Source organism: Nerophis ophidion, linkage group LG06 (genome assembly GCF_033978795.1).
Source record: "Nerophis ophidion isolate RoL-2023_Sa linkage group LG06, RoL_Noph_v1.0, whole genome shotgun sequence".
NCBI classification, from domain to species: Eukaryota; Metazoa; Chordata; class Actinopteri; order Syngnathiformes; family Syngnathidae; genus Nerophis; species Nerophis ophidion.
This window is the reverse complement of record NC_084616.1, coordinates 33360747-33382168: the sequence shown is the minus strand read 5'-3', so window position 1 is coordinate 33382168 and position 21422 is coordinate 33360747. Positions and strand designations below refer to the sequence as shown.

At 39.1% G+C, this 21422-nt stretch overlaps 1 protein-coding gene and 1 non-coding gene across 2 annotated transcripts in view; one reads left to right on the top strand and one right to left on the bottom strand.

Moving 5' to 3' along the window:
• Positions 1 to 21422, bottom strand: part of rnd1b (Rho family GTPase 1b) — a 40733-nt gene that overhangs the window by 65 nt on the left and 19246 nt on the right. The window contains exons 3-5 of the mRNA XM_061903467.1: positions 17542 to 17651; positions 9642 to 9776; positions 1 to 1549 (exon numbers count right to left, since the gene is read on the bottom strand). The exon at positions 1 to 1549 is cut by the window's left edge and continues 65 nt beyond it. Coding sequence (XP_061759451.1) covers positions 1304 to 1549; positions 9642 to 9776; positions 17542 to 17651 — 491 coding nt within the window. The 3' untranslated portion in view covers positions 1 to 1303. The remainder of the gene's footprint in view (positions 1550 to 9641; positions 9777 to 17541; positions 17652 to 21422) is intronic.
• trnas-gcu (transfer RNA serine (anticodon GCU)) lies at positions 18873 to 18954 on the top strand. Its single transcript has one exon. It is a non-coding gene; the product is annotated as a tRNA-Ser (tRNA).

Here is a 21422-nt window from a genome sequence, read left to right as displayed (position 1 = left end):
CACTATATTTATTCTAGTAGTGCCTTATATTCCAATTGGGCTTCTTACTTTATAAAAAATACAGAAACAAATTGTTAACAAAATAGTTTTGTCCAATTCTGTGCTTATCTATTTTAACAGAAAATGAATTCCTAATCTCATACTGTCAGCTCATTCGATGAAATTTCTAAAATTTAAGATTAAGTCAAATTGTCTAGCATTTTCGGCCATCTTGTTCACATCATTAGCGCAGAATTATCATCGTGTTACTTCACATGTTGACGATTACTTATTGAGGGGAGGAAGGCGGGAGCCTTTTCACTTTTTATTTCAGCAGAAAAAAATGTTCCAATTCTCAATAGCACAAAGTTTTACGTTATTGCCACGCAGGTTACATTTTATTCTCAAGCGCTCAATCATTATTGCTTAATGGTCAATGGTGCACATGCACACACACAAACACACACATGCATTACCATAAAGCTGGAGATTTAAGAACGTGTGCAGCTGTTTATATGAGGTCATTAGAATTATTGGAGCATCTTGGAAGTGAGGTTGGTAGCGCTACATTGAATCAAACTAATTGTTTAGGGAAGTGGTATGCGAGGCGTTTTATTCAACTCTTCTGAGAAATGTCGTAAAAGCGTTCAGTAATGCGATGCTACAATTCGGAGCAGATCTTCTATGCTTAGACAGTCCAAATGCCTTCCAGCACTACAACAGGCTTTAATGACCAGCTAACATCATGTGTTCCTGTCTCAGGCTTATTATAACAATGCATCTGCCTCCTCCCTGGTGCGACCTGTGACCTTTTATTTAGTACACCTGGTGCCTCCAGCCCCGACTTTGTGTGCAGCAACAGACCAGACGGCCTGTTGCCCGGTGGTCCGTTCTCACGGCTCCGACGCGAGCGCCTAAGCGTGCCTCCTCCGCAACGTTGCTTTCACGCGTCCAATTTTGGGCCGGCGGCCAAACTTTCACACCTGACTATGATGTGAGATGAGAGATGGCTTCTGAAGGCTTCATGCTAGATTTATTTTTGTACTTTGAAATGATCCACGAGAGCGGCGTTTACAGCACAACATTGTGGGTCAAGATGGTAGAGACGTTACAGCGCTGTGTTATTCTTTGTTATAGTGGGAAAAGGTGTGTACTAAAAGGTTCGGGAGCAAGTGGACAGCCGGGTGGGTCCACCTCTTCTGAGGGGGGCGGGGGAAGGAATCAGCAGGCGGCCCTGATAAAACCATCGTGCCCACCCCCCTTCCCCGAGACCAACGCGGCAGGGGGCTCGAGTGAAGACTTTTACCAGCCAGTTCTTTGCGACTCACATGACCGAGCAGCTCTTGGTCTTCTCCTTCTTGAACGAAGACGAGAGCAAATCCGACCTGCTGGGCAGGTGAAGGAGTCTTTTGGAGAGGCGGCGGGAGGGGCTGGGCTTGGCGAGGGGCTGCAGCTTGTTGATGCACGCCATGGCGGCGGTGCGGAACACGCTGTGGATGCTCTTCTCGGAGGTGAAAGCCGAGCACTCCAGGTAGGCCTCTGCACCCAGCTGCTTGGCCAAAGCAGAACCCTGGAACACAAGTTATTGCAGGTTTTTTTTTTATTTTACAGTCGCTAGGACACATTTCCCAATACTCAGGTCACTTTTTCAAACTTTTCACATAGTTCTACAAACCAACTTTCATCTGGTCACATCAGTTAATTTCACTTTCAAAATGCACTAAAACTAGCAAATCACTTAATTCACGTCTCCATCCATCCATCCATCCATTTCCCACCGCTTGTCCCTTTTGGGGTCGCGGGAGCCTATCTCAGCTTTAGGCGGGGTACACCCTGGACAAGTCGCCACCTCATCACAGGGCCAACACAGATAGACAGATAACATTCACACACTAGGACCAATTTAGTGTCGCCAATCAACCTATCCCCAGGTGCATGTTTTTGGAGGTGGGAGGAAACCGGAGTACCCGGAGGAAACCCACGCAGTCACGAGGAGAACATGCAAACTCCACACAGAAAGATCCCGAGCGCAGGATTGAACCCGGACCTTCTTATTGTGGGGCGGATGCACTAACCCCTTTTTACCACCGTGCTGCCTCATTCATGTCTCAAATCAACTCATTCATCCAGAAGACTAACAAAGATTGACAGACAACAAACACACTTTTCCACCCACAAAACAATGAGCTAAAAAACACTAACAACAGGTAACATTTGACAATGTTTTCTTGTGTAAAACAAGGACCTCTCTGTTTATAATTCACAGCAAAATATACGTTACTGGAATGAATCAGACATGATGCAGAATGCTTCAATATATTTTATGTCTTTTATTTTTAATTTTTTGCACTGATTAATTCCAAAATACAAGAATTTGTATACGACTCTTCCACTACTCAGCAGTTGTCAGCTTTTGTCATGAAATGGAAAGAGTAACACCTGTGTAGATGTTCATCTACAATGAGAATCAGCTGTGGTTGGTGGAATTGTCCAATTGTTTTTATAGCATCTAATTTTACGATTGAAAATACATTTCATTCAAATAATACTGTAGTGTTATTAAAGTTTTTATTAAGTTATTTTTTTGAACTCAAGTTGAACAGTTTTGAAAACAGTATGGAAGCATGAGCAAATTGGCCTGTAAGTACAGAGAGTGTTGGCCAAGTGAATAAAATAATTAATGAAATTTGAAAGATGTAGTCATTGAATGCATTTTGTGCCAAGGCAATGATAATTGATCGTCAGTTTAGCCCATTTATACTTCTGTTGTGCTCACTGTGTGAAGAGTTTTGAAAAAGTAACCTCAGTATTGGGAAATGTGTCCTAGCGACAGTAAAAAACTGTAATGACTGGTACGACAACACCATGGTCCTGAGCTGCTAAGATCCAAATACCACACCTAGGAAACGTGTGCAAACTATGAAATTGCACTAACTATAAGTAGGGATTTGTCGATCGATCGACCGATTTTTGTGAAAAAATATGTGATTACCATTGCAGATGGATGCCTTTTAATGACAATCACAAATGCAGATTTCCTCTGGCTAATAGTGTGTTTATTTTGAGTCCCTCAGCTGACGAGCTAGCAGCTAATTGTGTATCTCCATACACAGTGTGGAGTTGCTCCCCTAAGCTAATAATGATCGCCTCCATTCCAGCAAATAACCTGCATTTCGTAATATTTGAAGTATCATTGTCAAGGACGATGCTAAACATGTTACACACAGACAATGTCGGCATTGTGCAGCCAGAAGTAGAGGAGGAATGATGGATCTATAAACTGGTGTTGTTGATACCAAGGGTAGTATCATATATGGTCGCTACTACAGTGATTACGTCAATATTTTAATTCTCTTAAATCTTTTTCTGTTAATGTTTGCAAATTCAGGGAATAATTCCCTGAACACAGGAGGACTTTGAGGGCAAAAGGGATTTCAATGAGTAGTAGCTAATATTTGATTTAGGTATCGTGTACTATTAACTTTATTTTTGCTCAAACAATTGTATTAAATACAAGAGAATCAGGAACTACAAAACTCAAAACCAGTGAAGTTGTCACGTTGTGTAAATCGAAAATAAAAACAGAATACAATGATTTGCTAATCCTTTCCAACCTACTGTATTTCCTTGAATCGCCGCTGGGGCGCTAATTAATTCAAAGCCTCTTCTCACTCCTGCGCTTACCAAAGGCATGCGGTAAAGGTAAGCATGCGCTAATTATTTCAAAACCTCTTTTCACTCCGGCACTTACCAAAGGCATGCAGTAAAAATTTGAGTGTGATTTAGGGAAACCATCATGAAAAGCACATTTAATAAAAAAAAACATTATTATGGTCTTACCTTTACTTATAAATGAAGTCAGGCACCAGTGCCCCCCGCGACCCCAAAGGGAATAAGCGGTAGGAAATGGATGGATGGATGGAAGTCCATGCCAGATCCTTCTGATCAAAAGCATTGATAACTTGTTTATAGAAGTCTTCCTTATCTTTCTTCGGTTTTAAAAGTATTTCTGTCTCGATGGAGATCTTCCTTTATTACCTCCTGCGTTGATTGAAAGTCCAGTTTAGAAAACTGCAATCAGACCACTGCTATCAGTTAGCTCGGTTCCTCAAGTGCGGGCGACGACAGAATTAACCTCGGACAACTCCCCCTCCTGTTCTGCTCCGTGGGTGATCTCTTTATCTCACCGCTGCCACCATGAAGTTTTATTGTATAAAAAATACACTGGGTATTTAGGACTGGAACATGCTTTATTTCAGCCCGGTTGTTTACATAGCCAGCATAGGAGTGTTACATCCTAAAAGGTCTGTCGTGCACCCCCCGCGTCATATCCGTTCCAGCACATATCACATCACTCGTTGTCACTTCTTCTGCAACCGAGTAGTCGCAAGAAGGATCACTAGCGCCCTCTACCACCAGGAGGCGGGAGCCATTTAATGACTCATATTTGACAGACGCAGTTACGGTATATTAATAAAACATAGCTGCTTACTGTTCTTTTTAGCATGCTGGTATTCAATAGCTTGACCTTAAATTCTACTGAATAGCTCTTAATCTTTTTCCCTTCATGCGATTTCAAATTTTCGGTATTGAAATCACCCTCCTCAATTTAGAAAATGATGACAGGGGAAGTGTCACTCGTGACGTCACGAGTTTGACCCGGCGGTAATACTAAGCATGTGCTAATTATTTTGCAAAGCGAGTTTGACCCGGCAGTAATTCAAGGCAGGCGCATACTATATGCCCGGCGCCAATTCAAGGAAATACGGTATATTCAATTGAATAGACTGCAAAGACAAGATACTTAACGTTCGAACTGGTAAATTTAGTTGTTTTTTGCAAATATTAGCTCATTTGGAATTTGATGCCGGCAACATGTTTCAAAAAAGCTGGCACAAGTGGCAAAAAAGACTGAGAAAGTTGAGGATCCGTGAAGGCACCATGAATGCTGAAAGGTACACAGGTTCTGGAGCAACATATGTTGCCATCCAAGCAATGTCTTTTTCATGGACGCTCCTGCTTATTTCAGCAAGACAATACCAAGCCACATTCTGCACGTGTTACAACAGAGTAGCTTCATAGTAAAAGAGTGCGGGTACTAGACTGGCCTGCCTGTAGTCCAGACCAGTCTCCTATTGAAAATGTGTGGCCCATTCATACTTGCCAACCCTCCCGGATTTTCCGTGAGACTCCCGAAGTTCAGCGCCCCTCCCGGAAACCTCCCGGGACAAATTTTCTCCTGAAAATCTCCCGAAATTCAGGTAAAGCTGGAGGCCACGCCCTGTCCAGCTCAATGCGGACTTGAGTGACATGTCGACAGCCTGTTTACACGTCCGCTTTCCCACAATATAAACAGCGTGCCTGCCTAATGACGTTATAACTGTAGAATGATCGAAGGAGAGTTCTTGGTTTCTTATGTGGGTTTATTGTTAGGCAGTTTCATTAACGTCCTCCCAGCGCGGTAACAACACACAACAACAGCAGTCACGTTTTTGTCTACCGTAACAGCAATGTTGTGACACTCTTAAACAGGACAATACTGCCATCTACTGTACATGCATATGTGACAATAGCATCTACGGATTTTAGAGAGTGCAGTGCTCAACTGCGCACACAACAAGGAGACAAAGCACAAGAATGAGGAAGATACAGCCATGGCGACGCAGACGACAAGTAAGATGAAGAAATACGATTGTAAGTTCCAAGCCGCAGCTGCGATTGGACCTGGATAGCCTCTTGGAAGAAGTAGTGGACTACCAAGTGCTTGGCAGTGAAGATCTTCCTCAGGAAGCAAAGATTGAACTGGTTTTGGGCCATGCTAGGGAGAGATGGAAGATTCCAGACTCTAGTGCATTTGATGAGGGCACTTTTATATATATATATATATATATATATATATATATATATATAGATATATATATATATATATATATCTATATATATATATATATCTATATATATATATAGATATATATATAGATATATATATCTATATATATATATATACATCTATATAGATATATATATAGATATATATAGCTAGAATTCACTGAAAGTCGAGTATTTCTTATATATACATATGAAATACTTGAGTTGGTGAATTCTAGCTGTAAATATACTCCTCCCCTCTTAACCATGCCCCGAACCACACCCCCGCCCTCACCCCAACCCCCGACCACGCCCCCCCACCTCCCGAAATCGGAGGTCTCAAGGTTTGCAAGTATGGAAGCATTATGAAGCGTAACATAACACAACAGAGACCCTGGACTGTTGAACAACTTAAGCTGTACCTCTAGCAAGAATGGTAAAGAATTCCACCTGAAAAGCTTTAAAATTTGGTCTCTTCAGTTCCTAAATGTGTGTTGTTAAAAGGAAAGGCCATGTAACACAGTGGTAAAAATGCCCCTGTGCCATCTTTTTTGCAATGTGTTGCTGCCATTAAATCCTAAATTAATGATTATTTGGAAAAAAAAATGTGTTTCTTACTTCGAACATTACATATCTTGTCTTTGCAGTTTATTCAATTGAATATAAGTTGAAAAGGATTTGCAAAATCGTTGTATTCTGTTTTTACTTACAAATTACACAACAGGCCAACTTCACTGGTTTTGGGGTTTGTAGTTAAAATATTGTGCTGATATCGTTAAACTGTCAGTAACACTCACCATAAATAAATTGAAATATTTACAGTTAATACATGTGATTGGTATTAGAATCGGCCAAGCTCACTCATTGATGATTGGAATTGGCAACATAAAACCCTCATCAGAACATCCCTAGTTATTAGTGGGCGTGTTACGCGTGATCTGCTAAGATTGCATGTGCTATTGATAACAAGTGCAAAAGTAGTGCAGACCGCCCTATTTAAATGAGGACTTTGCATGCACTGCGCAGGATGTCACCCTGGAGACACTCATTTCCCTCCTCATTCATGACATCAAATCAACAATCCAACATGCACTGTGTCTTTACGTTGCACGCGCCAACTTTTGGGTGATATAGAATTGCCATCGAGACAGCAGAACCTATTTTCGAACACAGACGCTTTGGTGCGTTCTGGGAAGCGCCGCTGTTGTGATGGTGCGTCTGGAATGATCCAAAAATGCATGAAAGAATACATGAAAGTGTAAATTACCAGAAGTTTTTTAAGAGATATAATAATGAATATACAAACCCTGTTTCCATATGAGTTAGGAAATTGTGTTAGATGTAAATATAAACGGAATACAATGATTTGCAAATCCTTTTCAACCCATATTCAGTTGAATATGCTACAAAGACAAGATATTTGATGTTCAAACTCATAAACTTTTTTTTTTCTAAATAATAATAAACTTAGAATTTCATGGCTGCAACACGTGCCAAAGTAGTTGGGAAAGGGCATGTTCACCACTGTGTTACATCACCTTTTCTTTAAACAACACTCAATAAACGTTTGGGAACTAAGGAAACTAATTGTTGAAGCTTTGAAAGTGGAATTCTTTCCCATTCTTGTTTTATGTAGAGCTTCAGTCGTTCAACAGTCCGGGGTCTCCGCTGTCGTATTTTACGCTTCATAATGCGCCACACATTTTCGATGGGAGACAGGTCTGGACTGCAGGCGGGCCAGGAAAGTACCCGCACTCTTTTTTTACTAAGCCACGCTGTTGTAACACTTGTCTTGCTGAAATAAGCAGGGGTGTCCATGATAACGTTGCTTGGATGACAACATATGTTGCTCCAAAACCTGTATGGACCATTCAGCATTAATGGTGCCTTCACAGATGTGTAAGTTACCCATGCCTTGCGCTCTAATACACCCCCATACCATCACAGATGCTGGCCTTTGAACTTTGCGCCTATAACAATCCGAATGGTTATTTTCCTCTTTGTTTGGGAGGACACCACGTCCCAAATACAAAAAACAGGTAAAAAAGTTGGTTTTGCATAATAGCTACTTGTCGAGGGTGTATTCTGCCTTCTGCCCTTTAAGCCATCCAGCGGTTACAAAATGATAAAAAGTCATGTCGCCTTCTTTCTCAAAGCAATTTCTACGCATCTGCCAGCTTGCACGCACATGTCAGATCTACTAAATAGAGATGCAACAACAGTTTAAGTCATGATAAATTACATTACGAGTCCTAAATGGTTTTATTTGCATCTCCTCTTCCAAGTATTGTGGATATTCTAATAATCAGCATGCTGTCATCTCTCGCTACATCGTGCTTCAAATATTGCAACTTCACCACATCGCATAATTTTTTACATTTATTTTCCTTTTTTAAAACATATTTTACAAAATGTTTTACCTAAATTAAGCATTCTCAAGCATAAAAAAGGTCAAAAAAATAAAAAAATATCAATAGTATAGTACAAACCTAGTTTCCATATGAGTTGGGAAATTGTGTTAGATGTAGATATAAACGGAATATAATTATTTGCAAATCCTTTTCAACCCATATTCAGTTGAATGCACTACAAAAACAAGATATTTGATGTTCAAACTCATAAACTTTTTTTTTTTTCAAATAATAATTAACTTAGAATTTCATGGCTGCAACACGTGCCAAAGTAGTTGGGAAAGGGCATGTTCACCACTGTGTTACATCACCTTTTCTTTTAACAACACTCAATAAACATTTGGGAACTGAGGAAACACATTTTTGAATCTTTGAAAGTGGAATTCTTTCCCATTCTTGTTTTATGTAGAGCTTCAGTCGTTCAACAGTCCGGGGTCTCCGCTGTCGAATTTTACGCTTCATAATGAGCCACATATTTTCGATGGGAGACAGGTTTGGACTGCAGGCGGGCCAGGAAATTATCCGCACTCTTTTTTTTACAAAGCCACGCTGTTGTAACACGTGCTGAATGTGGCTTGGCATTGTCTTGCTGAAATAAGCAGGGGCGTCCATGAAAAAGACGGCGCTTAGATGGCAGTATACGTTGTTCCAAAACCTGTATGGACCTTTCACCATTAATGGTGCCTTCACAGATGTGTAAGTTACCCATGCCTATATGTTGTCTTTGTAGCATATTTAACTGAATATGGGTTGAAAATGATTTGCAAATCATTGTATTCCGTTTATATTTACATCTAATACAATTTCCCAACTCATATGGAAACAAGGTTTGTAGTATTGGCCACTAGATGACACCAAACCAATAAGATCACACTGTTTAGTATTCAGGCAGCATTACTATATTACAATAAAATAGTGTCTCATTATTTTGTAATGTTTAGAAGGCAATAAATGTTGTTTTATGCTCTAGCTGAGAAAATTTGATTTATAATTAATGATTCCTATTTTGCAGATATTCAAGCAGGCATGTCCGTAAGCAATTAACAGTGATGAAGGAGGGAATACTATTCTGCACTGATTGATTGATTCATTGAGACTTTTATTAGTAGATTGCATAGTTCAGTACATATTCCGTACAATTGACCACGAAATGGTAACACTGAATAAGTTTTTCAACTTGTTAATGTCGGGTCCACGTCAATCAATTCATGGTACATATTCATGGAGACACACATGCTAAATGCATGGTTGTGCGCTCATTTTGTTTACTCAAGAGACACAATAGTCTACGCATGAGCTTCGTAGATGAGCTATCAAGTTTACACGTGTGTTAATACCCGCAAAGTTTTAGTAGATCGATGTATGTACTGTGTTCTCTCCCACCTGCTCGTAGGTGGCGGGGGTCTGCTTCTGATTGGACAGTTCCATCAGCGTGCAGACGTCAGTCCTCAGGTCGATCTTGCAGCCAATGAGGAGAATGCGCGTGCTTGGGCAGAAGTCCAAAATCTCAGCTTTCCACTGTGGACAAACATAGTTTTGTCACAATGAATATTAACTTAAAAAACAGAATTTGCACAGTATAACAAACTCAAAACAAAAATAAAAGTGGCAAATTGTTATGTCCAATATATGGACAAAAGTACTAGGACACCTACATGCACTGCAAGACAGTAAGTAGGTCACCATCTCTGTTCTACTACATTTGACGAGGGTGAGATCAGGGTTCTCAAGTTCAGCCACACCAAACTCATCCAAACCTTGTGGATCTTACTTTGTGCATTAAAGCACAAATGGGTCTGTAACCATGCATTATGTAATAATAGTGTCCTAAGTAAGACATTCTGTAATAAACTTTGACACATCCTGTAACAACCTGGTGTATGTGTATATACATATATATATATATATATATACATATATATACATATACATATATATATATATATATATATACATATATATATACATATATATACATATACATATATATATATATATATATATACATATATATATACATATACATATACATATATATACATATACATATATATATACATATATATATATATACATATACATATATATATATATACATATACATATATATATACATATACATATATATATACATATACATATATATATACATATATATATATATACATATACATATATATATACATATATATATATATATATATATATATATATATATATATATATATATATATATATATATATATATATATATATATATATATATATATATATATATATATATACTACTCAGTGGCCTAGTGGTTAGAGTGTCCGCCCTGAGATCGGCAGGTCGTGAGTTCAAATCCCGGCCGAGTCCTACCAAAGACTATAAAAATGGGACCCATTACCTCCCTGCTTGACACTCAGCAATAAGGGTTGGAATTGGGGGTTAAATCACCATAAATGATTCCCGGGCGCGGCACCGCTGCTGCCCACTGCTCCCCTTACCTCCCAGGGGGCGATCAAGGGTGATGGGTCAAATGCAGAGAATAATTTTGCCACATCTAGTATGTGTGTGACAATCATTGGTACTTTAACTTTATATATATATATATATATATATATATATATATATATATATATATATATATATATATATATATATACATATATATATGCTGAATATAAGTTGAATATATACATACTGTACATATATTTGTATATGTACTGTATGTTCCTTCAATCGTCAAGAGACGATTGAGGGAACCCCTCATGAAACAGTTCTGTAGAGATGAAGTAGTCTTGGGATTTTTCCCACACATAGATATATTGCGCTCTACCACGGTATCAAGCACTATTCTCTGGATAATCGAATTAAAAAATACATATATATATTCTACGGTTTTGGAAAGTGAAAGATATGAAAACGGCCCTTAATAAATACAGTTTTGGTAAATTGACTTAATTGTGATTTCCCTCTCTGCATGAAAGTTTAAAACGAGCATATATTAATGCAGTATGAACATGAATGTTTTAATGTAGACACATAATCATCATACTGCTGCGATTATATGTATCAAGTGTTATTTCAAGGCTAAGGCAAAATAGCAAGATATACATTGTGTATCGTGACTTGGCTTAAAAATATCGAAATATTAATAAAAGGCCATATCGCCCAGCCCTACCTGTGATACATATATAGCAGGGGTTGGCAAACTTTACCACTCAAAGACCCATTTTGACCCGTTTCACAAAATAAAAAAGACAATGGTAGCCGCAACAATTCTCGCGTATATCAGCTAATGGCCACCCAGATAATGATAATAAGGGCGTGCTATGAAGCCATTGCCTTTGACGCCTTCTACAACATGTACAAACTGCTTGCCAGTCCAGCAACATGCTGTCAATCAATCAATCAATCAATGTTTACTTATATAGCCCTAAATCACTAGTGTTTCAAAGGGCTGCACAAACCACTACGACATCCTCGGTAGGCCCACATAAGGGCAAGGAAAACTCACACCCAGTGAGACGTTGGTGACAATGATGACTATGAGAACCTTGGAGAGGAGGAAAGCAATGGATGTCGAGCGGGTCTAACATGATACTGTGAAAGTCCAATCCATAATGGATCCAACACAGTCGCAAGAGTCCACTCCAAAGCGGATCCAACACAGCAGCGAGAGTCCCGTTCACAGCGGAGCCAGCAGGAAAACATCCCAAGCGGAGGCGGATCAGCAGCGCAGAAATGTCCCCAGCCGATACACAGGCGAGCAGTACATGGCCACCGGATCGGACCGGACCCCCTCCACAAGGGAGTGTGGGACATAGGAGAAAAAGAAAAGAAACGGCATATCAACTGGTCTAAAAAGGGAGTCTATTTAAAGGCTAGAGTATACAAATGAGTTTTAAGGTGAGACTTAAATGCTTCTACTGAGGTGGCATCTCGAACTTTTACCGGGAGGGCATTCCAGAGTACTGGAGCCCGAAATGAAAACGCACTAATAAGCCAGAGTCCTTTGAACGCAGATTTCTTGCCGGGACATATGGTACAATACAATCGGCAAGTTAGGATGGAGCTAGACCGTGTAGTATTTTATACGTAAGTAGTAAAACCTTAAAGTCACATCTTAAGTGCACAGGAAGCCAGTGCAGGTGAGCCAGTACAGGCGTAATGTGATCAAACTTTCTTGTTCTCGTCAAAAGTTTAGCAGCCGCATTTTGTACCAACTGTAATCTTTTAATGCTAGACATGGGGAGACCCGAAAATAATACGTTACAGTAATCGAGACGAGACGTAACAAACGCATGGATAATGATCTCAGCGTCTTTAGTGGACAGAATGGAGCGAATTTTAGCGATATTACGGAGATGAAAGAAGGCCGTTTTAATAACGCTTTTAATGTGTGACTCAAAGGAGAGAGTTGGGTCAAAGATAACACCCAGATTCTTTACCGTGTCGCCTTGTTTAATTGTTTGGTTGTCAAATGTTAGAGTTGTATCATTAAATAGAGGTCGGTGTCTAGCAGGACCGATAATCAGCATTTCCGTTTTTTTGGCGTTGAGTTGCAAACAGTTAGCGGACATCCATTGTTTAATTTCATTAAGACACGCCTCCAGCTGACTACAATCCGGCGTGTTGGTTAGCTTTAGGGGCATGTAGAGTTGGGTGTCATCAGCATAACAGTGAAAGCTAATACCGTATTTGCGTATGATGTCACTTAGCGGCAGCATGTAGATGCTGAAGAGTGCAGGGCCAAGGACCGAACCCTGGGGAACTCCACACGTTACCTTAACGTAGTCCGAGGCCACATTGTTATGGGAGATGCACTGCATCCTATCAGTAAGATAAGAGTTAAACCAAGACAGGGCTAAGTCTGACATACCAATTCGTGTTTTGATACGTTCTAATAAAATATTATGATCGACGGTATCCAAAGCAGCGCTAAGATCGAGGAGCAGCAACATAGATGACGCATCAGAATCCATCGTTAGCAATAGATCATTAGTCATTTTTGCGAGGGCTGTCTCCGTGGAGTGATTTGCCCTGAAACCGGATTGAAAGGTTTCACATAGATTGTTAGACGCCAAGTGTTCATTTAACTGCTCCGCAACCATTTTTTCGAGGATTTTTGAACTAAAGGGAAGGTGAGACACCGGTCGGTAGTTTACCATGAGGTCAGGATCGAGGTTAGGTCTTTTAAGAAGAGGATGAATAACCGCTTTTTTAACATTTTTCTAATGTTATTTCCTCAAAACAAGAGAAACTATTTTGGAGGGCAGTATCCGCCGTATATACAATCGTGTCAGTGTTAATAGAACCCAGTTGTAGCTGGGACGCATTGTCTTTAATCTCCTTTCTAATGACTTCAATTTTCTTACTAAAGAATTGCATAAAGTCATCAGCTGAGTGGGTGGAGGTACTGGAAGGAGTCCCTTGTTGGGTTAGCGATGCTACCGTACTAAACAAAAATTTAGGATCGTTTTTATTACGGTGGATGAGATTTGAGTAATATTTAGCTTTAGCTAAGGTAAGCATGCGTTTATAAGTTATTAAACCATCACTCCATGCTTGATGGTGCACCTCAAGTTTAGTCGTGCGCCATTTGCGTTCCAGCTTTCTACGTAATAATTTCTGAGCTCTAGTTTCTACTGTAAACCACGGGTTACGCTTTTTTGGAGCCTTTTTTAACTTTAGCGGTGCTATCTTATCAATGGTTTCACGCAGGGCGTCGTTAAAGTTGTTAGTGAGGTTATCAATAGAGCCCACATACTTTGGGAATGGTGCCATTACCGAGGGCAGTAGGTCAGCAAGAGTTGTCGTTGTGGCCGTATTAATGTTGCGGCTGCTATAGCAGTTATTATTATTATTAGTTTGCCGAACATGCGTCTGAACCTCGAATTTTATAAGGTAATGATCGGACAATACTTTAGTATACGGGAGTATCGTAACTTTGGAAACGGTGATACCCCTGACAAGCACTAGGTCTATCGTATTACCGTTGCGATGCGTGGGTTCATTTATTATTTGTGTGAGACCACAGCTATCAATTATAGTCTGGAGCGCTACGCACGGTGGGTCCGATGGGGTATTCATATGGATATTAAAGTCCCCCATTATGATTATATTATCGGCGTGTGTCACTAGATCAGCAACGAACTCTGAGAATTCATTGATAAAGTCCGAATAGGGCCCTGGGGGGCGGTAGATAACAGCCAGGTGTAGAGGCAGCGGTGTGACAGACCTCAGAGTAAGCACCTCAAACGATTTATATTTATTATTTATGTTAGGACTAAGGTTAAAGTTTTCATTGTATATTAGGGCGACCCCCCCACCCCTTTTAAGAGGACGGGCAATATGCGCATGTGTAAAGTTAGGAGGACATGCCTCGTTTAGCGCAAAAAAGTCGTTTGGTTTAAGCCAGGTTTCGCTGAGACCGATGACGTTAAGATAGTTGTCTCTGATGATATCATTAACAACGTTTTGGGAGACAATGATATTTTGTTTAAAACACCTATATTATAGGTAGTGGGCTGTTTTAGGGAATTTTTGATCAAATTATCCGTAGTAGCAATATTAATAATGTTGTGTTTATTATGCCCAGTGCATTTAGTATGATTACGACCATATCTAGGAATTGATACGACGGGAATTTTCCGATTGTTTGTTTGTTGCTTTGATAAACTGCACGCATCATAGTTAGCCACCTCAGTAAAACACATGTCCAACTCTGAAACACTCAAAGCAGAAAAAACTTGTTCTAATTTAACTGACTCCTTACCCAGACCAGTAGTCTCGCATCTTCCATTTAAATCCAGCTTCAGGATGGAGGGAAGTGGTCTTCTGTGGGGATTAGCTTTCTGCTTTGTTTTTAGCCCCGCTCGGCATCCGCGTTTCCGATCACACCGCTGGTGTCTGCTCCGTAGACGACCCCCGCTGCTACTATACTCCCCTGCTTCACAGGCCGCTGGATGTAGCCGTCGAAGTATTCCCGTGCTAGTTAGCAGGTCTAGCAAGCACGTGTCTATCAGTCCAAAACGGCCCGATATGTCCACATCCAGAAGTATCTGGCGGTCGTACGTGATCACGGAGTGACCACGATGTGAGCCATTCATAAAGTTTGTAGAATTGTCCGGTATTTCTGCCAAATGTTCCATATTTAGCAGGAGCTCCTCGAGGTCGCAGCCCTTGCGGGCGCCGCCATCTTGCTTCCGCAGATACAAGTACACGACTGCAAGGCATACTGGGTGATACAGGTTACACTGAAGGTTGTGATATAAACAACTTTAAAACTCTTACTAATATGCGCCACACTGTGAACCCACACCAAACAAGAACGACAAACACATTTCAGGAGAACATCCTCACAGTAACACAACAAAAATGCAACACAAGAAATACCCAGAATCCTTTGCATCCATGACTATTCCTTATACACCCCACTAGCACCAAACCCCACGCCCCCCCCCCACCCCCATCCCCTCTGTGCGTCGGTTGAGGGGGGCGGGGTTGGTGGCGCGGGGGTGTATAATATAGTGAGGGTGAGTCATGGATGCAAAGGATTCTGGGTATTTGTTGTGTTGCGTTTATGTTGTGTTACTGTGAGGATGTTCTCCCGAAATATGTTTGTCATTCTTGTTTGATGTGGGTTCACAGTATGGTGCATATTAGTAAGAGTGTTAAAGTTGTTTATATCACAACCTTCAGTGTAACCTGTATCACCCAGCCAATGTAGTCCGAGTGAAAATCTGAGAACGTTGACCCCGGGCATCTTAATCCGTAATCCCCCCGTTACAGTCTGGTAGGTCGGCGATTATGCAGCTCAGCCACATCAGAGTTGCCAATGAGCCGCATGCGGCTCCGGAGCCGCGGGTTGCCGACACCTGATATATAGTATTGTCATAATCCATATGACATGAGTGTATGCCTGTCAACAAGTCAGTAATATTTAATTGATGTAACTTTTGTCTGTAGCTTGTGGTCACATTCACAACTGTAATCTATAAAGTTACATCTGATTCATGTTTGACCAATGAAACAACCTGCAAGATTCTTAAGATGAATTCCAATGAAGATGAAATCATTACCAGAACACTGAATAAGGTAATATGTTACCTATTTTTATTTTTCCTTTCCCTCCTTTCTCTTACAATCTACATATTTATCTAATTTATGTATTGTTACATTTGAAATGATAGTGATGGTGATGACAGAGGAACATATTGTTGATCTTTATTATAGTTATTATTATTATTTTTATTATACTATTATACATTAGTATCATTACTTTAATTATAGTGTACTAATGATAAATGTCACTACTGTGTTATTACTGTTTACTTAACGAATTCATTTTTTTTTTAAGAATACTGGCATCATATTTGACTTATTTGTATATATTTTATCTGCTCATGTTGTTCTGTTGTTGTTGTCTCGCTTTGTCTTATCCTTACAATTCCTCCCTCTGTCTTCTTTTATCTTCTTTCCTTCCCCTACATATCCGGTTACACCAAACACTAAATACATCCAAACATTTAATAAAGGCAAAAACACAGATAATGCAACAAGAGAAGTATTACACACTTCCCTTTTGTAAAGTCAAATCCGTACAACACATATGGACATTTAGATCAACAATATTAATTGCACTTGCAGCTGGACAGTACAGGTTAAAAAAAGAAAGAAGATTAAATGAATAATGTTGCTCAAATAGTTTTCGTAATTAAAGCATTATGACAAAACGCACAGAATTGTTGCATTTCATTCCAAAAAAAGTTCATCATTTGCATTTTGTAATAACTTCTGTGGCGTGGCTTGGTTGGTAGCGCGGCCGTGCCCGCAATTTGAGGGTTCCAGGTTCAATCCCTGCTTCCGCCATCCAACCAGTCACTGCCGTTGTGTCCTTGGTCAAGACACTTTACCCACCTGCTCCTAGTGCCACACACACTGGTTTGAAATGTACTCTCAAGATGTAAATAGTGGGTTACACTATGTAAAGCGCTTTGACTCTCGAGAGAAAAACGCTACATAAAAATAATTCAATATGTAACAAGTTATGTCAAAATGTGTCACCGTTTATTACAGAATGTGTTCCAAGAATTGTATAACAAAATTTGGGGTTATTACATAACGAGTTGAATATGTATGACATTATTACATAATGAGTCTTCCATAGGGTCTTCCAAAACTGTATTGGATTATCCAAAATGAACAATTGGGATTCAGAAGTCAACCTGAACTCCTGAGTGATTAATGAACTGATAAGAGGTGTGTTTCATTCATTCAAAGTAGTGCATATACCTTTTTCAGACTACTGTCCACAGTGTCCGGCCGGCTGATGTCAAAACACAGCAACACCGCATCAGAGTCGCTGTAGCACAGAGGTCTCACATTATCGTAGTATGGAGAACCTTGCAGAAGAGAAATAAAATGCCCATTTAAATATCTGTATGATGATGCAGCTATAATGTACACTCATTGGACAATACTGCACATTAAGTGACAAAAGCAAGACTTGCTGCTCGTTGAGCGGGGCTACATAGCATTTGATGTTAGGGTCTCCATTAAAGACTAGAAAAAGTCTGTTGTTGAAGTAAACAACATAAACAACATAGATGAGTATTTTCATTAAAAAAAACTCATTTTTAATGCATAGGAATCTTAGTAATAATCATGTCACTTGTCGCTAGGCAGAATACACAGACCACAATCATTTGTGCCCCATTGACCAATGAGAAAATTGTATTTGCCAGTCACACCCACTCTGTGGTTTGAATTACTGTACAAAAAGCCTACAGGGTCTTAAGTTGAGTTACTACTCTGTATTAAAACCAAACAGAACAAAACAAAACAAAACGAAACAAACCCAAAAAATATATAAAAAATACAACTATATATATATATATATATATATATATATATATATATGGTATACATAAATAGAACTATCCATCATTTACTCTATTTATCAATCTATCTATCTATCTATCTATCTATCTATCTATCTAGCAAATAAGGTAAAACTCCAACAGTCGTCTCTTGACACACAGCACTTCAAATATTGCAGCCTCACATTGACAATTTTTAAAAATATATTTTTTCAGCATATTCTACAGGTTTTTGGTTTTACATGAAGCATTTTCAAGCATAACAATGGCTGAATAAATTAAAAATATCAATACCACAGTATTGATATTCAGCCATAAGGGGAGTCCTAACTAATCAGAGCGCTGTTCAGTATCGAGGCCACTGATTGGCTCAACATCAGGCAACATTAGATAGATAGTACTTTATTGATTCTTTCAGGAGAGTTCCTTCAGGAAAATCAAATTACTACATTGGATTGAAAAAGACTAGATGTGACTAGAGGTTGTTATTTCATGTCTCATGGATGCTTGTGACGTTGAAACACATGTTTAGAAGGTAGAACAGGTTTTTATGCCCTAGTTATGAAAATATTTGATTCATAATTAATGATTTCTACTTTGTGGATATTCATTTATAGCTGTCATGTCCGGGACCAAATAACAGGAACAATGCAGAGTTGCTGATAAGTAAAAACTAACATATTAGAGACAGCTCTCCTAATAGGGGAACGTTTTACATTACTGCATACTAGGGATGAGATGTAAGATGAAGTGGCCCAGTGGTTAAGGCGATGGACTGCTAATCCATTGTGTACTACACACGTGGGTTTGAATCCCATCCTCATCGAGCTGTTGTTCTTACCAATAATTGATTAACGTGGACCCCGTTTTAAACCCGTTGAAAAACGTGTTTGTCTGTTACCATTTAGTGGTGAATTGCACAGAATATGTACTCTACTGTGCAATCTACTAATAAACGTTTCAATCAAAATAACAGTTATTTTATTTGTCAGCCTATTAAACGATACTTTTTTCAATTAGTCACACGATTATTGCATATATGATCTGCTTTTCATGTTTGAGTACAAGACTTAATTTCAACTCACTTTCAAAAGATATTATAGAAAAGTGTAACAAAGCATACCAAAGACTATAAAAAGGTGACCCATTACCAGAGGTGTGGACTCGAGTCACATGACTTGGACTCGAGTCAGACTCGAGTCATGAATTTGATGACTTTAGACTCGACTTGACAAAATGTAAAAAGACTTGCAACTCGACTTAGACTTTAACACCAATGACTTGTGACTTGACTTGGACTTGAGCCTTTAGACTTGACATGACTTGCTACTTTCCCCAAAACCCAACGATTAAAAAGTTATTCAGGAGCGCTCCGTATCTTCTATTGTGTACGCGTGTTTGTCAACATGTGTGCGATGACAGCCTGTGCGCTACTTGTCAGTACAACAGCCAATCAAATTACATCCACGTTGTTTTCGTCACACAGCATTCAGCCAATCAAATTGGAGGAAAACCAACGAAGAAGAGCTTTCAAACAACAGAAGAATAAGTGAATACAATTATGCCATAAAGTGTTTCGTTCGGGTATTAAAAGTACGACTTGGTCAACAAAACAGGAATTGCCGTAGGCAAAACATGCGGTTGGAAGATTACAGACGGAGACGCATCAATTTACAACTTCGTTCGACATTTGAAGTTGCACAAAGAAGGGTAAGTTTTGAATGTTAGCTAGCGTTTATTGGCTGAGTAACGTGACTTTATTTGCTGTGTAATTAAATCAGTGAGGCTGTAAACTCACTGCTAACGTTAGAACCACAGACATCTTATAAGTAGACGCAGCATCGAGCGCTACTGCCTGTTGCCGCAGACGAGACGCGGGGCCGCCATCTTGGAGTGGTGATCCGCTCCACTCAGTGCAATTCACTTGGCAGGAGCCATGAACTGTCAGTGCATTTCATACATCTTACCTCACTGAATACCACTTATATTCACGCGCTTTTTTGTCATACGTGTAACTATGATAAAGGACACATGTCTTGGCGTGTTCATAATTTGCTTAACAGAAATAGAATATTCTTATATGCTATAAGTGACCAGACGTCTGAGATCAAAACTGGGAATATAATTCCAGGGAAGGGGAAAAAACAGTCACCTATTTTGAAGTTGAAGAAACAATATGATTAGGTTATATATACATGCATATATCCCACATAAACAATGTATGAATACATTAGATATCTATATATCTTACGGACCTATTGACCAGATGTTCTCAAATGAGGATACTTGAAGGTATGCCAAGGGGTACATGATATTTTTTTTTAATATTCTAAAAATAGCAACAATTCAAAATCCTTTATAAATATATTTATTGAAAAATGCATCAACAAAATATGAATGTAAATTCATAAACTGTGAAAAGAAATGCAACAATGCAATATTCAGTGTTGACAGCTAGATTTTTTTGTGGACGTGTTCCATAAATATTGATGTTAAAGATGTCTTTTTTGTGAAGAAATGTTTAGAATGAAGTTGATGAATCCAGATGGATCTCTATTACAATCCCCAAAGAGGGCACTTTAAGTTGATGATTACTTCTATGTGTAGAAATCTTTATTTATAATTGAATCACTTGTTTATTTTTCAACAAGTTTTTAGTTATATTTACATCTTTTTTTGTATAAATAGTTCAACAAAGACCACTACAATTGTGCAATATTGTGCACTGTTATACAGTTTAATAAATCAGAAACTGATGACATAGTGCTGTATTTTACTTCTTTATCTCTTTTTTCAACCGAAAATGCTTTGCTCTGATTAGGGGGTACTTGAATTAAAAACATGTTCACAGGAATTACATCACTGAAAAAAGGTTGAGAACCACTGTTATAGACTGTATCTCTGTTGCTGCAACAGCAGATAGTTTTTTCTGTCTTGATACTTTGTATTGATATTTTCTATTACATTCTTCCTTTAAATGACCATGTTTACAGTGATTGTTTTATATGTATTTTTCATGTATGTTGCTTTGGATAAAAGTGTCTGCCAAATACTTAAACATATATAAACACCTGAAAGTCTTTATGTCAGCTAAAACCACCAATCTGTTTCACTGGATTCAGAATAAAACTATTCTGTCTTACTCAACAAAGTTAGTATTTGAATATTGTTACTTGAAGACTTATCTGTGGTTACAATAAAATGAGAATGCATCATAATCAATGGCGGCTGGTGAATTTTGTTTTAGGTGGGCCTGAAAGTTTGTAAACCAAATACCTGTAGGGGGGGTCATCC